This window comes from Canis aureus, chromosome 13 (genome assembly GCF_053574225.1).
Source record: "Canis aureus isolate CA01 chromosome 13, VMU_Caureus_v.1.0, whole genome shotgun sequence".
Taxonomy (NCBI): domain Eukaryota; kingdom Metazoa; phylum Chordata; class Mammalia; order Carnivora; family Canidae; genus Canis; species Canis aureus.
In genome coordinates this window covers 23,827,303-23,841,515 of record NC_135623.1, presented here as the reverse complement: position 1 = coordinate 23,841,515, position 14,213 = coordinate 23,827,303, and the positions used below count along the sequence as shown (strand labels likewise).

The following is a 14,213-nucleotide window of genomic DNA, read 5'->3' as shown; positions in this document are numbered from 1 at the left end:
GATGGCAAGGGATGCGGAGCATTTTCTCGTGTGCTTGTTGGTCATGTCTATGTCTTCCTCTGAAATTTCTGTTCATGTCTTTTGCCCATTTCATGATTGGATTATTTGTTTCTTGGGTGTTGAGTTTAATAAGTTCTTTATAGATCTTGGACACTAGCCCTTTATCTGATATGTCATTTACAAATATCTTCTCCCATTCTGTAGGTTGTCTTTTAGTTTTGTTGACTATTTCTTTTGCTGTGCAGCTTTTTATCTTAAGTCCCAATAGTTCATTTTTGCTTTTGTTTCCCTTGCTTTCATAGATGTATCTTGCAGGAAGTTGCTGTGGCCAAGTTCAAAAAGGGAGTTGCCTGTGTTCTCCTCTAGGGTCTTGATGGATTCTTCTCTCACATTTAGATCTTTCATCCAATTTGAGTTTATCTTTGTGTCTGGTGTAAGAGAATGGTCTAGTTCCATTCTTCTGAACGTGGCTGTTCAATTTTCCCTGAACAGGCCAATAACAGGCCAATAAATTGAAGCAGCCATCAAAAACCTCCCAAGACACAAAAGTCCAGGACCAGATGGCTTCCCAGGGGAATTCTATCAAATTTTTAAAGAAGAAATCATACCTATTCTACTAAAGCTGTTCTGAAGGATAGAAAGGGAGGAAATACTTCCAAATTCGTTTTATGAGGCCAGCATCATAAATGGTTGGTTGATTCCAAAACCAAAGACCCTACCAGAAGGGTGAATTATAGACCAATATCCCTGATGAACGCAGATGCAAAAATTCTAAACAAGATACTAGCCAATAGGATCCAACAGTACATTAAGAAGATTATTTGGGGAATATAAATAATAGTGAAAGGGAAAATAAGGGAAGGGAGAAGAAATGTGTGGGAAATATCAGAAAGGGAGACAGAACGTAAAGACTGCTAACTCTGGGAAACGAACTAGGGGTGGTAGAAGGGGAGGAGGGCGGGGGGTGGGAGTGAATGGGTGACGGGCACTGGGTGTTATTCTGTATGTTAGTAAATTGAACACCAATAAAAAAAAAAAAAAAGAAGATTATTCACCATGACCAAGTGGAATTTATCCCTGGGATGCAAGGCTGGTTCAACACTTGTAAAACAATCAACGTGAAAAATCACATCAACAAGAAAAAAAACAAAAACCATATGATCTTCTCAATAGATGCAGAACAAGCATTTGACAAAATACAGCATCCATTTAATCAAAACTCTTAAGAGTGTAGGGATAGAGAGAATATTCCTCAGCATCTTAAAAGCGATCTACAAAGAACCCACAGCAAATATCATTCTCGATGGAGGAATACTGAGAGTCTTTCCCCTAAGATCAGGAATAGGACAGGGATGTCCACTCTCACCACTGCTATTCAACACAGTCCTAGAAGTCCTAGCCTCAGCAATCAGACAGCAAAAAGAAATAAAAGGCATTCGAATTGGCAAAGAAGTGAAACTCTCCCTCTTTACAGATGACAAGATACTGTACATAGAAAACCCAAAAGACTCCACCCCAAGGTTGCTAGAACTCATACAGCATTTTGGCAGTGTGGCAGGATACAAAATCAATGCCCAGAAATCAGTGGCATTTCTATACACTAACAATGAGACTGAAGAAAGAGAAATTAAGGAGTCAATCACATTTACAATTGCATACAAAAGCATAAGATACCTAGGAATAAACCTAACCAAAGAGGGAAAGGATCTATACACTAAAAACTACAGAACACTTCTGAAAGAAATTGAGGAAGTCACAATGAGATGGAAAAATATTCCACATTCACGGAATGGAAGAATTAATATTGTGAAAATGTCTGTGTTACCCAGGGCAATTTACACATTTAATGCAATCCCTATCAAAATACCATGGACTTTCTTCAGAGAGTTGGAACAAATCATCTTAAGATTTGTGTGGAATCAGAAAAGACCCTGAATAGCCAGCGGAATATTAAAAAAGAAACCAGAGCTGGGGGCATCACAATGCCAGATTTCAGGTTGTGCTACAAAGATGTGATCATCAAGACAGTGTGGTCCTGGCACAAAAACAGACACACAGATCAATGGAACAGAATAGAGAATCCAGAAGTGGACCCTCATTCTATGGTCAACTAATATTCAACAAAGCAGGAAAGACTATCCACTGGGAAAAGGACAGTCATTTTAATAAATGGTGCTGGGAACATTGGACAGCCACATGCAGAAGAATCTAACTTTCTCTTTACCTCTTTTTTTCTCTCTCCTTTTTCTACTTTTTCTACTGTATTTTTAAGCTGAAAATAGATTAGGACAAATACATATTTTATTATGAATTATAGTTTACAAAAATAGGAGTGCATTATTTCAACTGTAAAGTGACTCCTAAATTCAGATTTCCCCTTAAAACAAAAGAATAAAAACAGATATAAAAAACAGAACCAACTTGCATTTAATTGCTCTAAACCATAATTAATTTTAATAATATGTAATGAAAGAGAAGGACAAACATTATATGGTCTCATTCATTTGGGGAATATAAAAAATAGTGAAAGGGAGTAAAGGGGAAAGGAAAGAAAATGAGTGGGAAAAATCAGAGAGGGAGACAGAACATGAGAAACTCCTAACTCTGGGAAATGAACAAGGGGTGGTGGAAAGGGAGGTATGCAGGGGGTTGGGGTGACTGGGTGATGGGCATTGAGGAGGGCACTTGATGGGATGAGCACTGGGTGTTATGCTATATGTTGGCAAATTGAACTCCAATAAAAAGAAATTTTAAAAAATAATCTCTAACATGAAAGACTCCTAACTCTGGGAAATTAACTAGGAGTGGTGGAAGGGGATGTGGGCGGGGGGTGGAGGTGACTGGGTGACAGGCACTGAGGGGGGCACTTGATGGGATGAGCACTGGGTGTTTATATGTTGGCAAATTGAACACCAATAAAAAATAATTTTATAAAAAAATAATAATCTGTAATGAAAGCAATAAAAAGTTATTCGTTTTTGTTTTTGCTGAGCAGAGTAAAAGTGAATAAACAACAAATACTGAGATCATGATATATCTTTTCACATCCTATTTGAGAAGTCATTTTCCCTTAAGGAAACGGTTCTTCTGTCTAAGAAGGATTATGCCTTCAAAGTCTTCATGAGCATTATTTATATTTTCTCTGCATATTGTTTACATACTCATTTATTGACTTGGCCACATGATTTGCTTTCAGGGCCAGATCATGGTGATATGGACAATGAGAAAGCACTTGCCTTGAGTGTAAAATCTAAGGGAGTGACCAAAAAAACCCCAACTTAGTAATAAAGATAAACAATATTTTAATTAATATTTCTTAAAAAATCAAATCTTTTTAAAAAATCCACAGTGAGGAAAGTAAATGCCAAACTTTAAATAAAGATATGATCAGCGAGTGTTATGCTGAGCCATAGTGGGATTTCACACAAAAGGAAATATCTGTAATTTTAATATTTTCATTTAAAAATTTCATTTTTCTGTTCACAATTTTCACATTAACTGTGATTTTTAAAATATTGCATTAAAATGGTACTTATTTTGATTATTAAAGTTTTTGGTGCCCTGGTAAATTTTGTGCCTAAGGCAAATACCTCACTTTTCTCACCTTGTCATTCTATTCCTGCTTGCTTTCTTGACATCTATATATCTATATCTATATATATCTATGGAAATATATATATGTATAAATATTTCATCATTTATTTACATTTGAGGGGTTATTATAAGTATAAATGAGTTTTCTTAACCTTCTATTTACTTTTGACCTAATAAACATGCTTCCAGATAGGTTTCTATTATCTCATTTACCAATAGGACTTTGATTTTAGAATTCAGAATTAACCCAGTGTGGCACTATATGACATATTTTAAAATATTTATCCCTTCCAAAGCTCTGGTATTTCCATATGCCTAATTTAGCTCACATTCTAACAGCTCCCTCTGGAAATATTCAGTAGGGTCTTGGCAGTCCCAGTCCCCAAAGCACTTTCTCCGTTGTATTGTAAAGTGTTAAAGGAGATCTCAAAACCTAAGGTTCCTTTGTGAGGAAGGATGGCTACTTGTGAGAATTACATAAAACCCCTGGAGACTCAAATTTCCAAGGAATGGAGTAATATTCATATTTACCAGAAACAAGGAGAGGACAACAGAGAAGATATCACAGCTATTCTACTGTTTCATCTGCTGCATTGGAATACAATGGAATAGAGGTCAGAGTTTCAGTAGGAATAGCAGAGGCAAAAACCTAAATTCAGCAGTGTGGCATTTTCTACCCTCCACCCTAATAGATCTCTAATGCTCTTGATGTTTGGAATTACTTTAATGGTGGACAAAACTTTCATTCTCTTATCATAATTAAGTAGAATTATCAAGAGCCTTCACAGAATTGACATCTGGTATTAAAATCAAGGAACATAAGAATGAATGATATGTTTTATTATTCTTATAAAATATGGATGAAAGGGAGAAAGATACAGAAAGTTAGGCTAAAGCCTCCAGAGAAAAAAAAGCTTAACAGATTTTATGATTTTGCAGATTAGTCCAGATCTCTTAATATCCATACTCAGTAAATTTGAGAGTTTCTTCTCTTGCCTATGGTTCTATTATTCAACAACACAAAGCTTTGATAGAGAAAGTTGTAAAACTGAGAAAAGCTTGATATCAAATGATTGACTGCATTGGCAGTTTTACATGAAAGCTTTACTGCACCGCCACAATTTCTCCTATTAATCACTCCAATTTTTGTTGCCACCATCACCCAGGGTTTACCCTAGAGCCATTGACAAAGGATCTCATGGCAATATATCTATTTAGTAGAGCTACCTCTTAACATCTACATATTTGCAGAGTTCACTTTGGTTTAAACATACTTAAATAAATTATTATTATTACCTTCTTCCTTATATATCATGATCCTTGTATCCCTGTCAGAGTCAACACGTTATTCTATGTGAAAGATGAAAAGCCAACCTTCTGAAAGCAAAGCTAGATGACTTTCCCAGGATCAAACATTTAGTGAATTGCTGAGCCAACACTTACTCATTCTACAAAAGCATTAGAATCACATAAAAGGTTTCCAAAGTAAGGATAGTTCTATCTTATTACATTGCTTAAAAAGTTAGGAAATTTAGAAGTAATTTAAACCATCTAATTTTACTGATGAAAGAATTTCCTGGCTGAATACCTATATATTTGTTTAGTGCTTTATATGTTTATCAATAGCATCAGTACCAATTAAATCCTTGATTATGTTCTTTAGCTTGATCCACATTTTTAATATGTAAAACTTACTACTAATTTATCCTTAAATAACTTATAAACTTCAATCAATATGCTGACAGAAATTACACTCAGATTTTTGGAAACTTTGTTGAACAATTTCATTTCTTTAGAATGATATTAAAGAGATTTACCTTTATTTTATAAAGAGAAAGCATCTTTTTTTTATCAGATTCACTTATATGTGGAAAAAATATATATGAGGGAATGGGGAGTAATTAATGAGTGGTTCAGATTTGGTAAACTATAAGAAGGATACTACTCAAGAGAAAATGATTAGTACTGAAGACTGAATTATAAATTTATTTTGTAGACCAACTGTTAAGAATGGAATATGGTGGGAAGTGTACTTATCACTCATTTTTGTTTGAAAGGAACCAACAATAGGGTTTTTGTTTTGTTTTTAAAATATAATGGCAAGACAGACATGGGCTATAGTGGAGTGGCAATGAACAAGAGGACAAACAGAGAATGAAAAAATTTCAGATAGAAAAGAATATGAATAAATGATAGGAAGAAGAGAAAATGTTAAAGAAAAGTGAGATTTAAGGTAAGCAACGTAAATAGGGAAAGAAAATTAGGGGAAAATGAGTTCAGTAAATTAAAAGGGGAAAAGAAACCATAAACTTATAAAAATAAATTAGGAAAATGAAGACTTGGTGATGAATAAAAGGGGAGATAAAGAGGACAGAACATAAGGAAGAAAAGGAGTGAATGTTTCAAAGAGATAGGGAAGTAAGGCCCTTGGGTCTCTAAACACCTGGCTCGAGAGGCTGGTCTGACCAGTTTACACTCCAGATATGCACAGTTTGCTGGTAGTGTTTGTGTCTCCACCCTAAAAATGAAGGCAGCCCTCTCCTTTGCCTTCCCTACTTCTCTACTGTATCCTCATTGCCACAGAGAGAAGAATCTATGAATTAGCTGAAAGGCAAGGAAGATTGGAAATACAGTGGTGAGGATTTAGATGCTCATTTCAGCCTCTTTTTGACAACACTTTTCCCATGAATTGGCTGAAATCGGATATTTTTATTCTGAAAAAGGCCATATAATCTGTAAAATTTTTTCCCAGAAATTTGTTTTATTTTACCTAGAAAAATGATCATCTCACACACAATTCTCTGGATTTACGTGAGCTACCATTTCAGAATCACAGGTAGAGAGGATACATAGATGAGAAGGGGATAGTGTCAGGTAGTATCTTATAACATCTGTTTAGGTAATAGTTAAAAAAACAGAGATGAAAGACTGGAAATAGGTGGAGTGGAGGCTAATAAGCCTTAATCATAAATACCTTCAGAAAGCCTCTGTCTCAGAGATGTCATTAAACACTAACACCATGAAATAATACACTCAGATTGAGCTTGTAGGATTCAAGAAAACTAAGTAAAAGGGGGCTTTGACTTACATTCCTGAATATATTTTTATAGGCAGTTGATGGAATGAATGTTGAGACAAATGGCTTCCTAAATGCTAACAAGAAGTGAGTAGAGAAGCTAATTTAAAGAGCTACAAAAAAAAAGTTTTATTTTCATGTGTCTGTAGGCCATTTGTATGTCTTCTTTGAAGAAACATCTGTTCATGTCTTCCACCCATTTCTTGACTGGATTTTTTGTTTCTTGGTTGTTAAGTTTTTAAATTCTTCACATATTTTGGAAACTAGCCCTTTATCTGAGATAAGACGTTTGCAAATATCTTCTTCTATTCTGTAGGTTCCTTTTAGTTTTGTTGATCCTAGTTGTATAAAAGCTTTTTATCTTGATGAATTCCTGATAATCCATTTTTGCTTTTGTTTCTCTTGCCTTTGGAGGTGTGTCTAGCAAGAAGTTGTTACAGCAGAGGCCAAAGACATTGCTGCCTGGGTTCTCCTCTAGGATTTGGGTGGATTCCTATCTCACATTTAGGTCTTTCATCCATTTTTATTTTATTTTTGTGTATGTATGGCTAATAAGTGGTCCAGTTTCATTCTTCTACATAAAGAATGGCTGTCCAAATTTCCCAACACCATTTGTTGAAGAGACTGTCTTTTTTCCATTGGATATTCTTTCCAGCTTTGTCGAAGATCAATTGAGGGTCCATTTCTGGGTTTTCTATTCTGTTCCATTGATCTGTATGTCTATTTTTGTGTCAGTACCATATTGTCTTGATGACTGCAGCTTTGTGATACAGTTTGAAGTCCAGAATTGTGATGCATTCAGTTTTGGTTTTCTTTTTCAACATTACTTTGGCTATTCAGGGTCTTTTCTGGTTCCATACAAATTAGGAGTGTTTGTTTCAGCTCTGTGAAAAATGTTGATAGGGATTGCATTGAACGTGTAGATTATTTTGAGTAGCATAGTTAAAATTTTCTGTAGGTCTCACTTTCCCTGTGTGTGTGTCTAGTATTTGTATATATGTGTATACTGTGTATATATACTGATTAATATGTGAAATCATGACTTTCATAAATCCCACCTGTGGCTTGGAGTGAAACATGGAAACTTGTATATTATCTATTCAGCTCCAGAGATACTTAAAACATATATTTTTAATGTTTCCTAAAATATGTATCCTAACAATGAACTATATAGACTTACTGTTTTGTTTTGTTTTGTTTTTACTTTTCTATTTATCTCCTTTATTTCCATCACCCTTTTCTCTTCCAGTCTTTCATTCTAATTACTTACTCATTAGCATTTTCTGTCAAATATTTTCCCTTTTTTGGTACCCTATATTCCACAGAGCTTACTTAAAAGCAACTGTGCTATTTAGTTAAATAGTATAGAGGAGCATATATATTGGTATATACTGGTATATATTGCATTATATTTTTCTGTAGATTAGCAATATTCAAACTCTAAGAATATTTCATACCTATGACAAAACATTTTTTAAGATGTACCTTAAGTATATGCAATTTATTTATAAGTACCATTATATCAATATATATATCAAAAATAGTATTTTGAAAAGAATAAAATTAAAGCACAATATGTACAAATATGCACAATTATATACTTGTTATATATATATACTATATTCTGTTCACTCCTCAATGAATCATCATGTGTCCCTTCTTTAATGAGCATACCCCACTTTAATAGCCTGTGCCTTAAGTCTGTATTTTTCCCACAATAACTTAGAAAGGTTCATCTTCTAATTTTAGGCTCTATAAATGAGTGATTTTTAGACTATCAATATTATTTTTATTTAAGTACACAAAAAAGAATATCCACTGATTAAGGCTGAGTTAGTAATTTCTTTATTTAAATGAAATAGAACACACTTGCATTCTTCCACTACTGGTCAATCAGAACCAAAGAGAAAACTAGGGCAGCCCGGGTGGCTCAGTGGTTTAGCCTAACCCCTAACCCTTCAGCCCAGAGCATGACCCTGGAGACCCCAGATCGAGTCCCATGTTGGGCTTCCTGAATGGAGCCTGCTTCTCCCTCTGCCCGTGTCTCTGCCTCTGTGTGTGTGTGTATGCGTGTGTCTCTCATGAATAAATAAATAAAAAATCATAAAAAAGGAGTAAACTCATTCTAAACTTAGGTAACCACGGTAACCTTAGTTTTCTTATCTTTGAGAGGAATTTGCTAAACTGTAATAGGATCTTTATTGTTACTCCTATCTATTCTATGCTATGATTTTATGCATTGACATAACTTATTTTTTAAAATGGTATATTGGAAAATTTTGTATTGCAGTGTATTGTTTGTTGAAAGGCTAAAGGCTCTCCTCCCTTGACTGTTACAACGGACATCAGAGAATTAAGGATACCGAAAGTATAGAAGTAACTGAGATTTAGATAGTGTTAATTAAGCTGCATGAACAAGGTATGGAGGGCTACATAAGTGGTATTTAACCAGGAATATAACTATGTGAATGTAACTAAGTTACATGGAAAGTAGAGTTATCATTGGAATCCTGATTATCAGTTTGGAGTCAGGGTAATAGAAGGACACCATACTAGAGGAGGTTCATAGAAGAATTAATAAGAGAATACAGAGGGCAAGGCAGAGAGTTAGTAGGCAAGAAGGAGGAACTCCACAGAAATGGGAAAAAAAGGAAATACTTAGGAAAAAAAATGGACTTGAATGAAAAAAGGTATAATTACAAGAAAATAGCTAAGTCTCAAGCACAGTATAACCATAAAAATGCAAAGATCTTAATAGAGTTATGTTGTATCTCAAATAGGAAACTTCTTATATGACTTAGGAAGGCAGGAATCCCAAGGTGCAGGATTCCAAATTCTTAAAGTAGAGAGCAATTCTATAGAAGTGCATGGTTGGATGGGAATAAGAGTTGTGGTATGAAAGCAGTATTTTAGTTGGGTTGCCTGCTTTAAATTTGGATCTTAACAGAAGGTTTGGAGTTTACCTAAGATGTTGGAGAGGGTTGAGAGACGATTTTTAACTGATGTGACAGATAGGTCATTTTTTTTTTTTTTGGAAAAGGATGGGACAGGAGAAGCAGAGGGATAATCTTAAACTCATGTCTAGCATGGAGCGAGACTCAGGGCTCAATCTCACCACCCTGAGATCATGACCTGAGCCGATATCAAGAGTCTGACACTTAACTGACTGAGCCTCCAGATATGTCAAATATTTTTAGTTGGAGAAGAGTGAGGATCTAGCTGGAAGAAATAGTAATAACAATGAAATCTGCTTCTTGATGTACTGCAGGCAGAGGAGATGGAAAATAACAACAGTACGGTGGTGAAAGAATTCATCCTTCTTGGTCTAACCCAGTCTCGAAATATTCAGCTCTTGGTCTTTGTGCTAGTTTTAATCTTCTATTTCATCATCCTCCCTGGAAACTTCCTCATCATCCTCACCATCAGAACAGATCCTGGCCTCACAGCCCCCCTCTACTTCTTTCTGGGCAACTTGGCTTTCCTGGATGCATCCTACTCCTTCATTGTGGCTCCCAGGATGCTGGTGGACTTCCTTTCTGAGAAGAAGGTAATCTCCTACAGGGGTTGCATCACTCAGCTCTTTTTCTTGCACTTCCTTGGAGGAGGGGAAGGATTACTCCTTGTTGTGATGGCCTTTGACCGCTACATTGCCATCTGTCGGCCTTTACACTATTCAACTGTCATGAACCCTAGAGCCTGCTATGCCTTGCTATTGGCTCTGTGGCTTGGAGGCTTTGTCCACTCCATTATCCAGGTGGCCCTCATCCTCCGCTTGCCCTTCTGTGGCCCAAACCGACTGGATAACTTCTTCTGTGATGTGCCGCAGGTCATCAAGCTGGCCTGCACGGACACCTTTGTGGTGGAGCTTCTGATGGTCTTCAATAGTGGTCTGATGACCCTCTTGTGCTTCCTGGGCCTTCTGGCCTCATATGCAGTGATCCTCTGCCGTGTACATGGGTCCTCCTCTGAGGGGAAGAACAAGGCAGTATCCACATGCACCACCCATATCATTGTTATATTTCTTATGTTTGGGCCCGGCATCTTCATCTACACTCGCCCCTTCAGAGCCTTCCCAGCTGACAAAGTGGTTTCTCTTTTTCACACAGTGATCTTTCCTTTGTTGAATCCTGTGATTTATACCCTTCGTAACCAGGAAGTAAAAGCTTCTATGAAGAGGCTATTTAATCAGCATAGAGCCTAATTATGGGAAAAAAAGAATAAAAATTCAAGACCAGAGAATTTTCTTTGAAATTAATGTATTCATTTCTAAACACTGCATTTATTGAGCATTTCATGGGGGCTATTTTAGACAATGGGAGAGATAGCTATTAATGAGCCACCCAGGTGCCCCAACACGTCCATTCTGTTTTTTTTAATAAATTAAATTTTTATTGGTGTTCAATTTACCAACATACACAATAACACCCAGTGCTCATCCTGTCAAGTGTCCTCCTCAGTGCCTGTCACCCATTCACCCCCAACCCCCGCCCTCCTCCTCTTCCACCACCCCTAGTTCGTTTCCCAGAGTTAGGAGTCTTTATGTTCTGTCTCCCTTTCTGATATTTCCCACACATTTCTTCTCCCTTCCCTTATATTCCATTTCACTATTATTTATATTCCCCAAATGAATGAGAACATACACTGTTTGTCCTTCTCTGATTGACTTACTTCACTCAGCATAATACCCTCCAGTTCCATCCACGTTGAAGCAAATTTGTCGTTTCTAATGGCTGAGTAATATTCCATTGTATACATAAACCACATCTTCTTTATCCATTCATCTTTCGATGGACACCGAGGCTCCTTCCACAGTTTGGCTATTGTGGACATTGCTGCTAGAAACATCGGGGTGCAGGTGTCCCGGCGTTTCATTGCATCTGAATCTTTGGGGTAAATCCCCAACAGTGCAATTGCTGGGTCGTAGGGCAGGTCTATTATGAACTCCTTGAGGAACCTCCACACAGTTTTCCAGAGTAGCTGCACCAGTTCACATTTCCACCAACAGTGTAAGACTGTTCCCTTTTCTCCGCATCCTCTACAACATTTGTTGTTTCCTGCCTTGTTTTCTTTTTACTTTTTAATAAAATAATTTTTATTGGTGTTCAATTTACCAACATACAGAATAACACCCAGTGCTCATGCCGACAAGTGTCCCCCTCCGTGCCCATCACCCACTCACCCCCACCCCCCGCCCTCCTCCCCTTCTACCACCCCTAGTTCGTTTCCCAGAGTTAGGAGTCTTTATGTTCTGTCTCTCTTACTGATATTTCCAACACATTTCTTCTCCCTTCCCTTATATTCCCTTTCACTATTATTTATATTCCCCAAATGAATGAGAACAGACACTGTTTGTCCTTCTCCAATTGACTTGCTTCACTCAGCATAATACCCTCCAGTTCCATCCAGGTTGAAGCAAATAGTGGGTATTTGTCATTTCTAATGGCTGAGTAATATTCCATTGTATACATAAACCACATCTTCTTTATCCATTCATCTTTCAATGGACACCGAGGCTCCTTCCACAGTTTGGCTATTGTGGACATTGCTGCTAGAAACATCGGGGTGCAGGTGTCCCGGCGTTTCATTGCATCTGAATCTTTGGGGTAAATCCCCAACAGTGCAATTGCTGGGTCGTAGGGCAGATCTATTTTTAACTCTTTGAGGAACCTCCACACAGTTTTCCAGAGTGGCTGCACCAGTTCACATTCCCACCAACAGTGCAAGAGGGTTCCCTTTTCTCCTCTCCAACATTTGTTATTTCCTGCCTTGTTAATTTTCCCCATCTCACTGGTGTGAGGTGGTATCTCATTGTGGTTTTGATTTGTATTTCCCTGATGGCAAGTGATGCAGAGCATTTCTCATGTGCATGTTGGCCATGTCTATGTCTTCCTCTGTGAGATTTCTCTTCATGTCTTTTGCCTATTTCATGATTGGATTGTTTGTTTCCTTGGTGTTGAGTTTAAGAAGTTCTTTATAGATCTTGGAAACTAGCCCTTTATCTGATATGTCATTAGCAAATATCTTCTCCCATTCTGTAGGTTGTCTTTTAGTTTTGTTGACTGTATCCTTTGCTGTGCAAAAGCTTCTTATCTTGATGAAGTCCCAATAGTTCATTATTGCTTTTGTTTCCCTTTTTTTCATAGATGTATCTTGCAATAAGTTACTGTGGCCGAGTTCAAAAAGGTGTTGCCTGTGTTCTCCTCTTGGATTTTGATGGAATCTTGTCTCACATTTAGATCTTTCATCCATTTTGAGTTTATCTTTGTGTATGGTGAAAGAGAGTGGTCTAGTTTCATTCTTCAACATGTGAATGTCCAATTTTCCCAGCACCATTTATTGAAAAGACTGTCTTTCTTTTTTTTTTTTTAATTTTTTTAAACTATTATTTATTTATGATAGGCACACAGTGAGAGAGAGAGAGAGGCAGAGACACAGGCAGAGGGAGAAGCAGGCTCCATGCACTGGGAGCCCGACGTGGGATTCGATCCCAGGTCTCCAGGACCGCGCCCTGGGCCAAAGGCAGGCGCCAAACCGCTGCGCCACCCAGGGATCCCGAAGAGACTGTCTTTCTTCCAATAGATAGTCTTTCCTCCTTTATCAAATATTAGTTGACCATAAAGTTCAGGGTCCACTTCTGGGTTCTCTATTCGGTTCCATTGATCTATGTGTCTGTTTTTGTGCCAGTACCACACTGTCTTGATGACCACAGCTTTGTAGTACAACCTGAAATCTGGCATTGTGATGCCCCCAGATATGGTTTTCTTTTTTAAAATTCCCCTGGCTATTTGGGGTCTTTTCTGATTCCACACAAATCTTAAAATAATTTGTTCTAACTCTCTGTAGAAAGTCCATGGTATTTTGATAGGGGTTGCATTAAACGTGTAATTGCCCTGGGTAACATTGACATTTTCACAATATTAATTCTGCCAATCCATGGGCATGGAATATTTTTCCATCTCTTTGTGTCTTACTCAATTTCTTTCAGAAGTGTTCTATAGTTTTTAGGGTATAGATCCTTTACCTCTTTGGTTAGGTTTATTCCAAGGTGTCTTATGCGTTTGGGTGCAATTGTAAATGGGATTGACTCCTTAATTTCTCTTTCTTCAGTCTCATTGTTAGTGTAGAGAAATGCCATTGATTTCTGGGCATTGATTTTGTATATTGCCACGCTACAAAATTGCTGTATGAGTTCTAGCAACCTTGGGGTGGAGACTTTGTGTTTTCTATGTAGAGTATCATGTCATCAGCGAAGAAGGAGAGTTTGACTTCTTCTTTGCCAATTTGAATGCCTTTAATGTCTTTTTGTTGTCTGATTGCTGAGGCTAGGACTTCCAGTACTAGGTTGAATAGCAGTGGTGAGAATGGACATCCCTGTTTTGTTCCTGATCTTAGGGGAAAGGCTCCCAGTGCTTCCCCATTGAGAATGATATTTGCTGTGGGCTTTTCGTAGATGACTTTTAAGATGTTGAGGAATTTTCCCTCTATCCCTGCACTCTGAAGACCTTTGATCAGGAATGGATGCTGTATTTTGTCAAATGCTTTC

The 14,213-nt window shown here is 37.2% G+C and overlaps 1 protein-coding gene and 1 long non-coding RNA gene across 2 annotated transcripts in view; one reads left to right on the top strand and one right to left on the bottom strand.

The window, feature by feature from the left end:
• Window positions 1–6,774: 6,774 nt before the first annotated feature.
• Window positions 6,775–14,213, bottom strand: part of LOC144282140 (uncharacterized) — a 46,392-nt gene continuing 38,953 nt past the window's right edge. The window contains exon 3 of the long non-coding RNA XR_013350482.1: window positions 6,775–7,554. This is a non-coding gene — a long non-coding RNA (uncharacterized LOC144282140). The remainder of the gene's footprint in view (window positions 7,555–14,213) is intronic.
• On the top strand, window positions 9,884–10,871 carry LOC144282139 (olfactory receptor 4N2). The gene has a single exon (XM_077845416.1). The coding sequence runs from the start codon at window positions 9,948–9,950 to the stop codon at window positions 10,869–10,871; it is 924 nt and encodes a 307-aa protein (XP_077701542.1). The 5' UTR covers window positions 9,884–9,947.